Source organism: Balaenoptera ricei, chromosome X, assembly GCF_028023285.1.
Source record: "Balaenoptera ricei isolate mBalRic1 chromosome X, mBalRic1.hap2, whole genome shotgun sequence".
Classification (NCBI taxonomy): Eukaryota; Metazoa; Chordata; class Mammalia; order Artiodactyla; family Balaenopteridae; genus Balaenoptera; species Balaenoptera ricei.
Window position 1 is genome coordinate 93,596,024 of NC_082660.1, and position 17,661 is coordinate 93,613,684.

At 46.2% G+C, this 17,661-nt stretch overlaps 1 protein-coding gene across 1 annotated transcript in view; it reads right to left on the reverse strand.

Moving 5' to 3' along the window:
* Positions 1–12,295: 12,295 nt before the first annotated feature.
* LOC132357149 (nuclear RNA export factor 2-like) overlaps positions 12,296–17,661 on the reverse strand; it is a 7,367-nt gene continuing 2,001 nt past the window's right edge. Inside the window, exons 6-18 of the mRNA XM_059910440.1 lie at positions 17,603–17,661; positions 17,369–17,457; positions 17,142–17,249; positions 16,846–16,955; positions 15,010–15,046; positions 14,560–14,628; positions 14,421–14,476; positions 14,170–14,277; positions 14,005–14,063; positions 13,781–13,896; positions 13,643–13,685; positions 13,006–13,078; positions 12,296–12,467 (exon numbers count right to left, since the gene is read on the reverse strand). Coding sequence (XP_059766423.1) covers positions 12,296–12,467; positions 13,006–13,078; positions 13,643–13,685; positions 13,781–13,896; positions 14,005–14,063; positions 14,170–14,277; positions 14,421–14,476; positions 14,560–14,628; positions 15,010–15,046; positions 16,846–16,955; positions 17,142–17,249; positions 17,369–17,457; positions 17,603–17,661 — 1,099 coding nt within the window. The remainder of the gene's footprint in view (positions 12,468–13,005; positions 13,079–13,642; positions 13,686–13,780; positions 13,897–14,004; positions 14,064–14,169; positions 14,278–14,420; positions 14,477–14,559; positions 14,629–15,009; positions 15,047–16,845; positions 16,956–17,141; positions 17,250–17,368; positions 17,458–17,602) is intronic.

Sequence of the window (17,661 nt, forward strand, 5' to 3'; positions counted from 1 at the left end):
TCTGGCCATGGTGGACTTTGCCAGCACGTGCACCAGATGGCGCCACGGAAAGGCACAGCAGCTGGGCACTGCATCTCGGTTGGACGGGCTCTGGGCAGGAGTATGCAGCCGTTCATTTCACGGTGGGAGCACACTGGCCCCGCTCACTCTACACCATAGCTTGGAGCCAGATCTGGAGCTGACGGGTCCTGGGAGAGGTCTGCCACAGAGGCAGCCCAGGTTGCAGGCAGCGGCACAACCACCTCAATTCCTGCAGCCACAGGGCCCCGGCCCCCAGCACCAGCCTACTCCACACCACAGCCCAGCACTAAGTCTGGAATGAACACAACAGAGAAAGGGATGCAACCTTGGGCTGCTTCTGAGCACAACCATGGATGCCTGCACGGGAGGCACATAGGTTTGCGGTGACCACACGGACCTCATTTGCTTCAGTGGTCACCTCCTTTGCATCAGGGCATGTGCTCAGGGGCAGTGGAACCTGACTGAACCTGACCCTCAGGGCTTCTACTCCAACAGCTGGGAAGCAGACCCCAGCCCCAACAGGGCTGTGACAGCCATAGAGCAAAGAGGAGGCCCCAGCCAACAACCAGTGCAGGCTCTGGTCAACACAACTTCAAACACACCCCCTATCAAGGGAACAAGGGCCAGCACACTTTAAGGAAATACGTGGCAAGCACCCACACCAAAACCAGCCCTTGCACCAAAGATATTGGACTCATACCGTCTACACAGGGATCCTCTTCAAGAACACAGTAGATTCATGCTTCTCCTAAATTCAGAGACAAAGAAAGTTAAGTAGAATGGAAAACAGAGGAACTATCCCCAATGGAAAGAACAAGAGAAATCCCCTGAAGGAACAAATAATGAAAGAGACCTCACCAGTCTACTAGACCCCAGATTCAGAAAGGAGGTAAGAAAAAGGCTAAAGAAATTAAGAAAGATTATTGATAGAAATGCAGATCACTGCAACAAGGAACTAGAAACTATAAAGAGAAATCAATCAAAACTAGACAACTCAATTGCCCAGGTGAAAAACAAACTAAAAGCAATAAATAGCAGACTAAACAAAGCAGAAGAATAAATAAGTGATCTGGAAGACAGAATAATGGAAATCACCAAATCAGAACAGCAGACAGAAAGACAAATTTTTAAAAATGAAGAAAACAAATGAGATCTATAGGATAATATAAAGCATGCATAATATGCATAATCATATGCATAATGTGCACAGTCATATGCATAATAGGGGTACCAGAAGAAGAGGAGAGAGAAAAGGGGATAGAAAATGTATTTGAAGAAATTATGGCTGAAAACTTCCCAAACCTAAAGAAGAAAACCGATATCCAGGTACAGGAAGCACACAGGGTCCCACACAAGAAGAACCCAATTAGAGTGACACCAAGACGTAGCATAATTAAAATGGCAAAAGTGAAAGATATAGAGAACTACAAAGTCAACTGGAAAACAAGGTTTAAAATGGCAGTAAGTACATACTTATCAATAATTACTTTAAATATCAGTGGACTAAATGCTCCCATCAAAAGACAGAGTGGCTGAATGGATAAAAAAACAAAAACAAAAACAAGAACCTACAATATGCTGCCTATAAGAGACTCACTTCAGGGCACAAGACACAGACAGATTGAAAGTGAGGAGATGGAAAGCTATTTCATGCAAATGGAAACAACAAGAAAGCGGGGTTAGCAATACACATATCAGACAAAACAGACTCAAAACAAAGTCCATAAAGACAAACAAGGACATTATATAATGATAAAGGGATCAATAACGAAGAGGATATTACACTTGTTAGCATATATACACCCAATATAGGAGCACCTAAATATATAAAACAAATAGTTACAGACATAAAGGGAGAAATTAACAGGAATACTATAATACTAGGAGACTTTAACACCTCACTGACATCAACGGACACATCTTCCAGACAGAAAATCAATACGGCAACAGAGGCCCTAAATGACACAATAGACCACTTGGACTTAATTTCTATCTACAGGACACTACATCCCCCAAATAAACAGAATACACATTCTTTTCAAGCGTGCAAGGAACGTTCTCTAGGAGAGGCCACGTACTAGGTCAAAAAACAAACCTCAACACATTTAAGAGGATAGAAATGACTTCAAGCATCTTGTATTGCCACAATGTTATGAAACTAGAAATCAACCACAGAAAGAAAAATGGGTAAAGAACGAATACATGGAGACTGAACAACATGCTCCCAATAAACCAGTGGGTCAATGATGAAATCAAAGAAGAAATCAGGAAATACCTCAAGACAAATGACAATGAAAACACAACCTTCCAAAATCTATGTGATGCAGCCAAAGCAGTTCTCAGAGGGAAGTACACAGCGATTCAGGCCTTCCTCAAGGAACAAGAAAAAATCTCAAAAAAACAAAAAGAGAGAAAGAATTAGAAAAAGAAGAACCAAAAAAATCCCAAAGTCAGTTCTTTGGGAAAGATCAGAGGGAAACAAATAAAATAGAGATAAAAATAGAAAAGATCAATAAAACCAAGGGCTAGATTTTTGAAAAGACAAACAAAATCGACACACTTCTAGCCAGGCTCACCAAGAAAAAAAGAGAAAGGGCCCAAATAAACAAAATAAGAAATGAAACAGAAGCAACATCCAATACCACAAAAATACAAAAAAAAAACCCCCACAAAAACCAAAAAACATAAGAGAATACTATGAACAGTTATATGCCAACAGATTAGACAACCAAGAAGAAATGGACAAGTTTCTAGAAATATACAGCCTGCCAAATTTGAGTTAAGAAGAAACAGATAATTTGAACAGACCAATCACTAGAAGTGAAATAGAATCTGTAATTAAAACAAAACCAAAAAAACCTCCCTGCAAACAAAAGTCCAGTACCAGACAGCTTCACCAGTGAATTCTACCAAACATACGTAGAACTTATACCTATACTTCTCAAACTCTTCCAAAAGATTGAAGAGGAGGGAACAGTCCCAAATTCATTCTATGAAGCCACCATCACCCTGATACCAACACCAGACAAAGACACTACCAAAAAAGATAATTACAGGCCAATATCTGTGAAGAATATAGATGCAAAAATCCTCAACCACATATTAGCAAACCGAGTCCAACGATACACTAAAAAGGATCATACACCGTGATCCAGTTGGATTCATTCCAGTTGCTCTGATAGCCTTATGGGAGTTCCCTTGTATGTTATTTGTTGCTTTTCCCTTGCTGCTTTTAATATTCTCTCTTTATCTTTAATTTTTGCCATTTTAACTGCAGTGTGTCTTGGTGTGGTCTCCTTTGGCTTGACCCTGTTTGGGACTCTCTGTGCTTACTAAACCTGGATATCTCTTTCCTTTGCCAGGTTAGGGATGTTTTCAGCTATCATGTCTTCAAATATGTTCTCTGCCCCTTTCTCTTTCTCTTTCTCTTCTCCTTCTAAGAACCCTATAATGCAAATGTTAGTACACTTGCTGTTGTCCCAGAGGTCTCCTAAACTGTCCTATTTCTTTTTCTCTTTTTTCTTTTTTCTATTCTGCTTCAGTTATTTCTATTACTCAGTCTTCCAGCTTGCTCGTCCATTCCTCTGCATCATTTCATTTACTGTTGATTCCTTGTAGTGTATTTTTCATTTCAGTTACTGTATTCTTCTCTGTGTGGTTCTTCTTCATATTTTCTAAATCTTTGTTAAAAACTTCTCACTCTGTTCATCCAATCTTCTCCTGAGTTCTTTGAACATCTTTATGATCATTACCCTGAACTCTTTGTCAGGTAGATCGCCTATCTCCACTTCACTTTGTTCTTCTTCTGGGGTTTTATCGTGTTCCTTGGTTTGGATTAGATTCCTTTGTTGCCTCATTTTGTCCAATTTGCTATTTTATTTCTCTGTATCTGGTGGGTTGGCTCCATTTCCCAACCGCAGAGAAGTGGCTTTTTGTAGGAGATGTCTTGTGTGTCCCAGCCGAACTCTCCCCTCTAGTCACCAGAGCTATATGCTCTAAGGGTGCCCCCTGTTAGGGCTGCGTGTGTCCTTCTGTTGTGACCGGCACACTACTGTGGGTGGTGGGGTAGGTGTGGCTGTCCCCTGGTCCAGTGGGTTGCCAGGCCCTGCTTTGTGCAGAGGCTGGTGGCCACTGGTGAGTGAGGCTGGGTCAGGAGGCTGCTGGCTGCAGTGCCCCAGGAAGCCCCGGGATTAGTGCTGGCCCACTGGTGGGTGGTGCTAGGCTCTGCAGTGGGTGGTGGGGGGGGCTAGAGGTCCTGTATCTAGTGTCAGCCTGCTAGTGGGCAGGGCCAGTTCCACATGGCTGGCTCCAGGGTTTGGGGGTGTCTAAAAGCTGGTGATGGCCCACTGTTGAGTGGGGCTGGATCCCAGGGCAGCTGGCTGAGGGGTCCAAGGTGTCTTGGAACAGGTGTTGGCCTGCTGGTAGGTGGGGCTGTGGCCCAGGGAGTCGTGGAGCTAGTGCTGGCTCGCTGGTGGGCAGAGCCAGGTTCCTGGGTCTCTGGCTGCAGGGCCTTGGAGTCCTGAAGCTAGTGTCGGTTTGCTGGTGTGTGGGGCCAGTTCCTGACATGGCTGGGTATGCGGTCTGGGGTGTCCCAAAGCTGGCGTCATCCCACTGGTGAGTGGGGCCAGATCCAGGAGCAGCTGGTTGAGGGGCCCAATGTGTCCCAGAGCTGGTGCCAGCCTGTTGGTGTATGTGCTGGGTCCTGGTATGCCAGGCGGCAGGGCTGCGGTGGTTCTTGGGCTAGTGTTCCAAGAGGAATGTTCCTTTTTACATATTTACAAATATGTACATTAACAGAAGATGTTCTTTAATTTTATTACATTTTTATGAGACTGAATTTCTTCTAAAAGCTTGAAGTTTTTAAAGCTATTCCATATTGAAATTTAATGGTGCTCTTTAAAGAAAATTGTTGCTGATCATAAATGTTGACAATTTTCTTGCTTCTCATCTTTCATATCTTTATGAACTCTGTGTTGTATGTTTACAGAATGGTAATACTTGATAAAATTGTAGCTATAAAGAATCCATTCCGTTCTAGTGAAACTATCCTGACACAATAATATCAAAGTACGATAGTAAAGAAAAAGCTTTGCCAAAAATTTGAGAAAGAAAATGAGATTTAAGTACGCTACCATGGATGCCTTTGTGGTTCTTCCTAAACTTACTGCAGGGGTGAGAGCTCTAGTGCTTTGTAACTACCCATTCACTAATTCAATGTAGGTATTTCCTGAATAGAAGTATCTGTTACCTGGAAAGACATAGTAGTTGAAAACCATTTGCGCTTGAGTATTGTGGGTATTATGCTCATATTGATAATTGTGCTTTCAAATGGTGCCTGAAGGTGACATTTTTGTTTACCTACGCAATATACATTCTTCTTCCTAACTGGTCTCAAATTTTCATGAGTGCATTTCCTCCCTCATACAGTCACGTTTGGGGGGAATTTGACTGCTAGTTCCAAGGGTGAGACCAGAGTTACTCTAGATCTCAATCAATAATCCTATGTCCCTAGCCACAGTCATTGGTTCAAGATTGGGCCTGAGTCTTTATATCTTTGAGTCACTGGATCAACTAACCTAAAGTCTCCTCTACCTCTGGGCTCTCAGTTATATAAGCAAATGTATTTCCTTATCGTATACACAAAAGTGGATTTTACTTTCTGTTACTTGTAACTTCGTTACTTACTGCTATATATGTTTTTGAAGATATGTTATCAGGTGAGTGTAAGTTCAGAATTTTTAAACTTCTTAATACATTTTCTTTTATGATTTGATAGTGGCCTTCTTTGTTGCAATTGCTTGATGCCTATTTTGCCTGATAGTAATACAAATTAACCACGTTTCTTTCAGTTTTACTGATCATTGGTATTTTTTACCATCACTTTATTTTCATCCTTTCTGACAGTCTACTCTACCTGCTTCATGGCCTACTGAAACACGTTCATAATGCCTGTATTAGACTGTTCAGACTGCCACAACAAAAATACCACAGACTAAGTGGCTTAACAACAGAAATTTGTTTCTCACAGTTCTGGAGGCTGGAAGTACAAGATCAAGGTGTGAGCAGGGGTGATTTCTTCTAAGGCCTCTCTCCTTGGCTTGAAGATGGCCATCTTCTTGCTGCTTTTTCACGTGGTTGTCCCTCTGTGTGTACACACTTCTGCTGTCTCTCTGTGTGTCCTAAACTCCTCTTCTTATAAGCACACCAGTCAGATGGGATTAACGTATCCCCTAAGAGCCTTAAATTAACTTAATCACCTTTTAAAGGCCCTATCTCCAAATCCAGTCACATCCTGAGGCACTGCTAATTAGGGCTTCAGTATATGAATTTTGGGAGAACACAGTTCAGTCAATAACAAAACCTAATGTTAAGATGACGTTATCATAGAAAACAAGAGAGCAGAGGCAGGAACAATGATGCGGAGCAGGCAGGAGGATGGTATGTTAGGCTTTCACTTTCCTATAGCTTCTCCAGTTCCTAAAATTCTCTAATGACCAATGAATCCCAGGCATTTGACTGAGAAATTTGCATTGCTACTACCTCAGCCTGGACCTAAAGGATGGGAACGAGTATTCCACACTAGTTAATAGCTCACAGCTTAAAATCTAACACTTTCCTATCATCAATAGATCTGCTGTTTTCTTCCGAGATACTTGACCCTTCTTAACCTCAGCTTCTTAATTAGATACAGAGATAAAATAATTAGTCATACAACTCCAACTGTGAGAATTCAATGAAATTGAGATATACTTCTGCACATAATCAGGGCTGTTTGCTGGGTGGAAGGTTTGGAAAGCTGTTTCCTCAGCCATTTATGCAGAGAATGTTCAGGTTCATTCTATTCTCACAGCTCTATATTCTAGGTCATGCCACAGCATTGTCTATGAGACATGCAGAAGGGGAAAAGTTGCTTCTGTGCACTGGGGTTAGACCTTTTGGGGGCCCAATTATCTCACCAAATACCTCCCTTACTATTTAGCAACCAGAGCCACTTGCAGTTCTCTATTTCGACTCCTAATCTTCAGGAAGACAGAGACATTGCCTGAAATTTTTCATGGTTCTATCTTCCCTTTTTAGCACTAACCTTGACATGCACTAGGTGCATGAATGAATGAATAAGTGGATGAATGATAGTTATATTCCAGACATATATCTTTCTTCTCTGACAGTTAGTAGCCCCTGGCAGGCCAGCGCCTTAGCCTTATAGCTAAGTCCAGTGGTTAGGACTCGGCGCTCTCACTGCAAGGGGCCCAGGTTCGATCCCCGGTTGGGGAACTAAGATCCTGCAAGCTGCGCAGCACAGCCAAAAAAAAAAAAAAAGATGGATGCATTATGTTGAACATAAATTATAGCTCAGTGAAGTTGTTTTTTAATATGTCTTTGTATCCCTTCCAGAATCTAGAGCTGTGTCATGCTCATATGTGGAATCAACCTGTATTTTCAGATTGAACTGTACAGTTGGGTTTTTCATTTCTTTGCTTGCATGCTTGTTTTTTTGTTTTGTTTTGGGTTTTTTTTTTTTTGCCACAGCCAAGAATATTCTCAGGATCTCCTGACTTATACATCCAACCACATGCTCCCCACCCAGATTTTTCATAGGCTCCACAAACGACATGGTCAAAACAGAACTGTCAGTTTCCTGGCATTGCACCGAAACTGGTCCTCCATTCACTTCCCCATTGAAGAAAACCGCCCTAACCCAGCTGCAAAAATCCACATTCCAAGGGACACACTTAATCCCTCTCTATCCCTTACCACAAACGTGAACTTCATCAACAAGTTCAGTACTTCCGAGATACGTCTCATTTCAAACCCCATCTCACCCCTTCCATTGCTACGGCTGTGGTCTACGAGACTGTCACCTCTCACTGTCATGTGTGTAGTAGCCTCCTAATCTTGTCTCTTGATCTTACAGTTGCTCTATTTCAGTCTGTCCTCCAAAGAACATTTAGAATGAGCTTTAATAAAGTAGATGATAATAATAACTTCCCTTCCTTTCAGAAAGCACCCAATGGCTCCATCATAATAAGAACAAAACCCAGAGTCCTTACCATGGCCCACAGGACCTTCTGTTATTGGGCCCCTCCTACCAATCTCACCTCATTTTCTAACACTGTCCTCCCAATACACACTGGCATACAAGCTGTTCCCTAAAACTGCCAAGCTTGCCCATATCTTAGGGCCTTTCGTCTTGCTCTTCCCTCTGCCTCGAGGGCTCAGCTCCTATATCTTCCCACTGCTGACTGTGTACTTGTTGTTATTTGAATATTAAATCTAAGTTACGTCTTCAGAACATCCTTCCTTGCCTTCCCCACCCTAGTCATTCTCTGTCACATTTTCCCATATTATTTTCTTAATGGCTCTTAAACCTTGAGTGTATCAACCCCTGTAGAATGTGAGCTCCATGAGAACCATGACCCTGTCTGTCAGGTTCTCTGATTTATCTCCCGTGCCTATCACAGTGCCTCACATATCATTGGTAACCAAGAAATATTTGTTGAATGAATGAATGAGTGAGTGAATGACGTAGATTAAACATGCTAAGTTGTGAGGACTCAGGCATAGTCTGGGACATGGGATTTGGGAGGATGGGAGAGTGAGCTCAGGTGTCCCTGAAGCAGCAGTTTTGTTTGAACCCATGAAAACTGTGGTTGGAAAACTGGGTAGAAAGGACATGGTAATTGAGGTAGTGCTTCTAGCTGCCTTGGGTATGAAAGTGTAGCATATGTTCTATACCAATTCTCCTTCTTTCTTAATGAAAGAATCCCAAATTTATTTGGTACAGTAATGTTTCCAGTAAAAGACCACATTTATAGCCTGCTTTGCAGCCAACAATGGTCACATGACCAACTTCTACCTAATGAGGTGATGGCAGAAGTGTTGTATAGTAGTTCCAGGAAGGTAGCTAAAAGGGAGATGAATTTCTCAGACCAAGGTATTTCTCATACCATCTGTTGTGGACTGAACTGTGGCCTACCCAAATTCATATGTTGAAGCTTTAACCCCCAGTACCTCAGAATGTGACTGTGTTTGAAGATAGGGCCTTTAAAGAGGTGATTAAATTAAAATGAGGCCGCTAGGGTAGACACTAATCCAATATGATTGGTTTCCTTATAAGAGGAGCTTAGGACACATAAAGAGATACCAGGGTGTGTATGCACAGAGGGACAGCCATGTGAAGAAGGAGTAAGAAGGAGGCCATTTGCAAGCCAAGGAGAGAGGCCTCAGAAGAAACCAAACCTGTGGACACCTGGATCTTGGACTTCCAACCTTTAAAACTGTGAGAAATAAATTTCTGTTGTTTAAGCTACGCAGCCTGTGGTATCTTGTTATGGCAGCCATAGCAAACTAATACACCGTCAGATAAGGTTTTCAATTTTGACAGCTCATTAGAATCAACTGAGGTGAACCTTAAAGATACTGATGACTGGGCTTACCCCTAGAGGCTCTGATTCAGTTGGTTGAATCTGAGCATTAGAGGGGATCCTAATGGATATGCAGAGTTGAAAACCACATGTCTAGGAGAGTAGTTTTTTGCACTCCATTGAGCAGGCTGAGAGTGATGAATCTAGCATCATCATTTAGAAGGCATCCCCCTGTATCTCCCTCCTTCCACTGTTTTTCCTCTGCCCCACATCCCCCTTCTTTTTCTGCCGTATCCAGATCTCCACAGATGGACCCAGAGATGCCCCCACCTCTTAATCCTGTTCCATATCCAAGTTCCGTCCTAATTTGAGGAACATTTAATAGCTTCAGCCACACTTCTGCCCTCCCTGTCAAGAAAAGTGAGTCTCGAGGGGCCTCATATTCTCTTACTCTGCCTGTTAGCCAGAGCCAGGGCAGCTCGCTATAGAGATAACTTCTTGCCTCTTAATCCAATTATGAAATGGATGAAAGACATGAACAGAGGGCAAATAGGCTTAGGAAAAGCTATTCAACATCTTTAGCCATCATGGAAATGCAAATTAAAAGCACAATGAAATATTAAACCCCCCTATCAGAATGGCTGAAAAAAACAGTGACAAAACCAAATGCAGACAACACTGGATAAACTGAGTCACTCATACATTGCCAATGGGAATGCAGAATGGTACAGGTCGTCTGCAAAACAATGTGGCAGGGTTTTCAGAACGAAATATGCAATTACCATATGATACAGCAGTTGCACTCTGGGCCGTTTACCCAGAGAAATGAAAATTTATGTTTACACAAAAACCTTTACATGAAGTTCATCACAGTTTTACTCACAATAGTTAAAAAGTGGAAATAGCCCAGATGTCTTTCAACGGGGGAATGGCTAAACAAACTGTGGTACATTCACACCATGGAATCCTATTCAGCAATACAAAGGAACAGACTATAGACCCACTTTACAACTTGGATGGATCTCAGGAGAGTTATGCTGAGTGAAAGAAATCCATTCCTAAAGATAATATACTATATGATTCTATTTCTATGACATTTAGGAAATTATAATAGTGTCTGACAGAGTTTAGGGATGTGGGATCAGGAAGAAGGTGGGTGTGGCTATAAAGGCTAACATGAGGGAAACGTGTGGTGATGAAACAGTTTTTGATCTTGTTTGTGGTGATAGTTAGAACACCTACATAGCTGGTAAAAGTGCATGGAATTATATATATATAAGTATTATTCACAGGTGTTCTAACACACAAATGAGTGCATGTAAAATGGCGAAATTGTAGTAAGCTCAGTGGACTGTACCAATGTCCATTTCTTAGTTTCGATACTGTACTAAAGTAATACAAGGTGTTATTATTAGGAGAAGGTGAGTGATGGGTATACATGACCTCTCTACACAGTTTTTTGCAACTTTTGGTAAATCAATAATTATTTCAAAGTAAGTAAGTTAAAAAAACAACATAGGAGTTGTGGGGAAAATAGTGTTAGTTACAGAACCTAAGAACCTAATAAAAATGTTAGCACAGTTTTAGACCTGTTAAATGATTAAGAATACCATAATTATTAGAGTAAATATGGTACTTTACTTGCTAAATACGTTATATTTGTTTATAGAAGTGAACATCAGAACGGTCACAACTTGTGAGTACTGAAGTGGTGGAGAGAAGGTTATCAGGAGGCAAAGCTTGGCTTTTAGGGTAGTCCAGGAATGGAGTCCTTACTCTATAATTTTCAAGCACTGTATAGGTCGGCTATAAATGCTAGAGACTGCCAGGGATGATGTGGGAGATGGGACCTTTTGGTCCTGGCCCCACTAACTCATGGTTGGGTCAGGGGAAGAGCAATCCAAGACACACAACATACAATGTGCAATGTTACTCTTTAATATAAAGATAAACAAGGATCATGCGTGGGAAAAATACAGGACAACTGGCAGGCCTACACGGTAAACTTTGGTTTCCTGATTAGCTGGACTGCAAGCTTAGTCATGGATATGGCTTCAGTTAAGAGAAGAGAGGTAACAAATATGAGGAGGATGAAAATGACATCTAAAGGCTCATTTGCAGAGTTTTGTTCTCAAGATCCCAGGTCAGTGGATGAGGGTCTCATCTCAAAATTCATCTGGAATCTTGCCCTTGGGCTGAAGAAAGTAAAGAGAAAGAATTGGGATGTCAGCAGAGCCAGCAGCCGTTGAGTTTCAACCCCAGGGCACCTGACTTCTGTCCGCCTTCACCTTCCTGAAACCCTAGAGGTCTATTTCTTCTTATCTCTGAATTCTCAGAATTGACTTTTTAATGAGTAAAGAATTTTTTAGTTCTGGTATAGTCTAGTCATCGTACTGAAAGCACCTGTAGTGGGGGAGGATAGATGACCTCCCTTAGGACCAAACTGGAGACACTTGACCACACAACGTCACAGCTAAATCTATGCTACAAGGGCACGCCTTCAAGTTTACCAACATGTATGTACCAGAATGAGCAGATGCCACAGCATGTAATGCTGAAAAAGAAGCGAAAAGGTAAATGCCTATCAATAATAGCTTATGGCTTCCTGGAATTCAATTGTTTAATATATTGATCTTAGAAAGAATAATGTAGCTTCACATATACTGAGAGGAAATGCTGGTACTAATAATAAACAAAAGAAGTTTCAAAACAGTATATAAGATAGGAAACCTGTATTTTATAATACATGGAAAGGTATTAGTATGAAATTAGGGAATTTCTCACAACTAAACGTTTGTAAGAAAAAAATAGATGTAAAATAATTACCTTCAAGTTCCCATTAATCACCCCTCTACTCCTCCTAGCTCCCTCCTATGCCCACGCAAACCCAGCACTCACTTCTGAGATCACTAGAGGTTCACCTCAGGTGGGGTGGAGGACGCCTGCATGATGTCCTGCTGCTCCTGGGAGAGGGTGTGCATGGAGCTGGAGGTGGGCGTAGGCACTGGGATGGAGAACACACTCTGGGTCTCACTGGGGCTGGCGTCCCTCACAAACAGCTCGTCATTCACGATGCACAGACTGAAGGAAAAATGGGCCCTCAGACTACGCCTGGATGGACACCCACACCCCCAATATTGACTCTGCTCCCACTGGCACTCAGCAACCAGATTCCTTCCACGCCCCTCCTGTGTCTGTCTCCCAGGTTCCTTGACTGGTACCTCTGGCCCTCCCCACAGAGCCCACCTTTGGAGAGACTGTCTACCATCTTCACTCGATTTATAGGTTTATCCCCAACCCACGGGCAATTTCGCATTTACCCTTTACCACAGCCCAAGGTGTGGACGCTCTGATCCCCATTCTCAGAAGAAGACACTGAGTCACAGAGAGGTCATGTGACTTGACCAAGGTCACACAGCGAGTGAGTGTTGGGTCAAGGAGAGAACGCATAGGCCGATTCCAGAGCCCATGCTCTTCTTAACCACTAGGCTAGACTGCTCCTGAGATCTCCCTGCTGGCTTTCCACAATACCGAGTAAACCTAAGGTCTGCGCCACCACATTCCCAAGCCCCTGAGCCCAGGCGGGGATGGGCATTCCCGCCCACAACAGGGCTCTCACCTGGAGTAGCTGGCAGGGTTAGCGATGAAGGTCCGGGTGAAGGCACGCACACAGCCCTGAGAACTTCCTTCCACTTCAAGAGCAAACAAACAACAGTACCCCTTAGAGCCGCACGTGCTGTACACGCTCAACCGGCGGTCCCCAGTCAGGCTGTGACTGGACACTCATGCTGAGAGGGCAGTTGTTCACGGGGGCAGGGTGTCGGGAATCGGGAGGGCAACTATAGGAGCAGTCTGCGCCCAGTGACAGGGCCCCTGACAACCACTACACAGGTTCACGGGATGCGTTTTTCACAGCCGCCCAAGAGGTGGATACTACTACCCCATTTTGCAAATGAGGAAACTGAGAGGTTAAGTAACGGCCCAAGTTCTCAGAGTGAGTATCTGGGATGAGAGCCACCAAACTCCGCAGCCTGTGTCCCCAACGCCCAGGGTGTGCAGGGCAGACAGACATGGACACAGCTCAGACCTGGATTGTCTGTGGGAAGCCTGAGGGCTGGAGAACACAGTGGGGAAGGGGAGGGGAGGGGAGGGGAAGGGAAGGGAAGGGGTCAGGGAAGCTGGGTGGTTCTGGGAGTGAGCCTGGCCAGGGGGAGGCAGCAGTGGGGCATCTGAGGTGGGGATCTACACACACTCACCTTCCTTGAACACCCCGCTGACGCAGAAGCAGAGCATCGTTTCCTGAAAGGGAAGAGCCCAGGCGCCCAGTCACCACCTGCACCTCCTACCCACCTGCGGCTTCCTGGGCCCGCCCGAGGGAGGAAGCAGGCGCTCACCGTCTGGAACCACGTGTCCACCACGAAGGAGCTTAAGTCATGCTGAGTCTTGGGCAACACACAGAGGGTGTGCACAATGACACGATTTGTGTGCTTCAGCAGCTGGACCCGCAGGTCTGTGAGGGGAGGGGAAGCGAGCGACGGTCAGGGGCTGCCACGCCCTGGGCCCTATGATTGACCCCTTCACCGCCCTTTCCCACCCAGTCTTCCCATCACACACTCACGGGGGTCCGTGAGCTTCTTCATATTCCTGCTGTCCTTGAAGTACTTGCACAAGCTGCTTCTAGGAGACAGAGAGCAACAGTGGGTGGTGGGTGTTTGCAGGAGCTGGCCTGTGTCTCCTGGGGACCCACACGGCCCAGGAGCAGAGCCTGTGCTGTGATACTCACGGGGCTGGGTCCTCGGGGTGGAAGGGAATGGTCAGGGAGAAGCAGGCCTCCTCGTGATAAGCACCCACGAGACCCTGTCGGTCTCCACAGTCATGGATCAAGTAGAACCTGAGCGGGAGCAATGAGGACAGTCTACCTCTGTGGTCTGGACCTCAAATGAGACTTAGAAATTCCCCTGAGCAGACCTGTGCTTAGGTGGCCTCACCTGTCCTCGCCCTCTCCCCCTTGCTCAGCTTCCCAGAGGTACTTACTGCTGCAGGAATTGCAGGACTAGGCTCTTCAGCTCATCGCATCCAAAGTAGCTGCCCTGGAATCAAATGGCATTTGAGACTATGCAGTGGATAAAGCCTCCCTGCAACACCCCAAATGTTGTTTGATCCTCTTCCTCACCTTGCAGGGCTTTAATACGCAGGGAGTGTCAACATCAACGGTAACTGGTGACGGTAACTCCTGGCCATCCTGGAGAAGGGAAGAGGAAGTCAGGAGTGGAGACCAGGGGAGTTGCCCTGGATGATCGGGGAAAAGGATGGGCCCAGGAGGGTGAGGGTCAGAGGTCAGGTGTGAAAGGGCCCTGGAAATTCCATGGGAAAGCTTACACTGGATGTCTTCATCATGAGGTCCTGGAAGTCTCTAGTGTTATATTCAACTTGTGTGTGTGCGTGTGTGTATTTATGGGTATTTTTCCAGCAAGTCTATCCATGTCATTTTCAGGAGTCCATGCCCCCCAAAATGGTTAAGGTTCTGATGCTAATATGTGATCTAGGCAAGACCCAAAGGGCTTGAGGGCAGGACAGAGATCACTGACATTCATAAGAGACAATGATTTATGTAGGCACTTACTAGGCGTAATAACTTCGGGAAACGATCTCTGATGGCCCTGTCCAAAACCAAAAATAGAGAAGAGGTGGTTAATAGTTCAAGGCTGCAATGCTTCCTTTGAGTTAAAACAGTAATACCATAAACAGAGATCAGTGTGTTCTGGCCCATCCAGCAGCGCCCTTTGCCCACCTCTGCTTCTGATTTTAAGGGTTTTCGGTCCACTTCCCTGTTGAGCACTGAGCATCTGTCATCTTACTGTCTGAAAGGCACTGTGTCCTCATCTCTCTCAATTCCTTCACTTTAACATTCCTTCCCTCCCTCCCTTCCTCTCCTTCGCCTGGGTAGCTCCCACCCAGACTACTCGCACTCCCTTCTCCAGTGCCACAGGGAGCAGCATTTCAAACCCATACTGCAGGGCTTCCTTCTCCTCCCTTCCTTCCTCCAGGGCCCCACTGAAGGCTGTGGGGAGAAGAGGGAATGGGGTGGGAGCCCGGGGCTCTGCTACCTCACTGGGGGTCCAGCACTCTGGCAAGACCCGGACACCCCCCAGGGATGGCCCAGGATGCTGGGCCAGGGAGGTGAGTGAGGTGGGGCTCAGGGAGGGAGATGGAGGGGATGAAGGCAGAAAGGGAGTGAAGGTAGGAGGGGAGAGATGAGAGAGACATAGGGGCACAGAGACAAGGGAGAGAGAGAAAACAAAGGGAAGGGAAAGAAGCTCTCCCGTGGTCGGGGTCAGGGAAGAAGAGAGAAGAAAGGGGAAACGGCGCCCCTGTTGCGGCTCTTCACCTGCCCCAGAATCGCCCAGACACACCAGGTAGGAATGGAAAATATGCACATGTTGGGCTGGGGCCCCACTGGATGCTGGTTGAAACTTTGTCACCTGTGTGAGTTCAGCCAGACTTGGGCATGGGAAACAGGGCCGCCATGGGGGCACATCTCCCCCAGAATGAGGAAAGGGTCAGGTCCCAGCTCAGTATGGGGCTGAGGATCCGTGGCCCAGTCTTATGATCACCGTCTTCTCTCCTGATGACCCCTGCACCTGTCTGAGTTCGTTCTTTATCTGAGGAATCGTACCTGTCTCAGGCTGCCCAGGGCTCCTGTGAAGGACCAGACGGGATGATGTGACGTGTGCAGGGAGGGATGGGAAGTGCCCCTGAGAGCCCTGTCCTTCTGTCTCCTCTACCACCTCTGCCCTCTGCCTTCCACTCCTGCCTCAGGAAGCCCTCTGATCACTGGCGGGGGCCCACGTCTGGCCCCTTGACTCAAGGAGCCCTGCTTTTTCCCAAGGAGGCTCCAGCTCCTGGCATTGGGCCAGCAGAATGGATGTCATGACAGCAGCCACCCACGGCCTCAGCCCTCAGCATGGCGCACGAAAGCCCCCATGTCAACCTGGGAGACGAGGGGGGTCCCCTTTGGAGGAAGGGGAAGAGGGCCCCTCTCAGAACGGGGGAGGCAAACGCCATCTCAGCACGAAGAAGGAAGGCTTCTCTCAGCAAGAGGGCCTGGACTGGAGGACCCTTCCCAGTCCAGGGCGCCAGCATCTGGATCAAGGCTGGTCGCTCCTGGTCCCGGTGAGGAGGAGAAGCCCTGCTTCCTGCGGCACACTCTTGGGAGGCCTTGGCGGAATATAGCTGGGCGCAGAGAGCTGGAAACAGACCCCAGAGCCCCTGCAGAGGTGAGCAGGTCAGGGGAAGGAAACTCCTCACCGGTGATAGGCACAGAGAGAGCAGAAGGTGGGGCCTCTGATCCTCCCAGAAGACCAGGGCTGCCACCTTTGGCAAAGGGGCACTGTCACAGATAGTCTAGGCTCCCACGGGTGAAGGTCACCAGGAAGGGTGACAGGGTGTTCACACTGACCTTACATAGGTGGACTGGTCTGGGAAGGTGCCACACAATGGGTTCCCTTGCACCCACAGCTCTTCAAGCTTCAGCCCTTGCATCTTGCTCAACTCCCACACAGACTTCAGCTGAGAAATATGGGGCGGAAGTGGGAAAAGGAATCCCAGGGAAAGAGGGACATCCGGCTCTCTGCACCCCCAGCCCCCTCCCTCCCCCACAGGTACCTTCACCTGCCTCCTGTCATCACTCTGATGGCCACTAACACGCCCCCCCCCCACTCTCAACCCAACTTTGATCTGGCTCCCTCTTCTCACCTCATTTTTGGAGAGGTTCAGGATCTTGACCGTGGGGGCCATCTGTATAATGTCAGACAGGCCATCCAGCTGGTACAGTTTGTTGCTGCTCAAGTTCAAGGACAACAGCTTTGGGGCAAGAAGAGGTAGAGTGAAGGTTACTATCTAGGACCTTGGAGACAAATCTGCCCTCCACCCCATCTCTTCCACCCCCTACCCTAATACCAGCACTGGGCCTACAGCCTCACCTCAGGGAAATTCTTTTTGATGATCTGCAGGGTGGCAGCCATGCAGTTTCTTCGATTCAGAATTATATCAATATCATGGCCCACCAAGTCTTCAGGAAGGAGAGGGGAGGGAATCAGATGGCTGAGTGGGGTCTGGGGCCAGCACCAGCCCCTCCCACGTTACCATCCCTAAGTCTCCCTCCAGGAAGACCCCTCTGCCCTCGCCCGCCCTAGAATTACTGCTGTCAGCCGCACCTGGGTCAACGCAGAGCCTCTGGAGGTCAAGAGCTTGCTTGGAGACATTAAATCGTTTG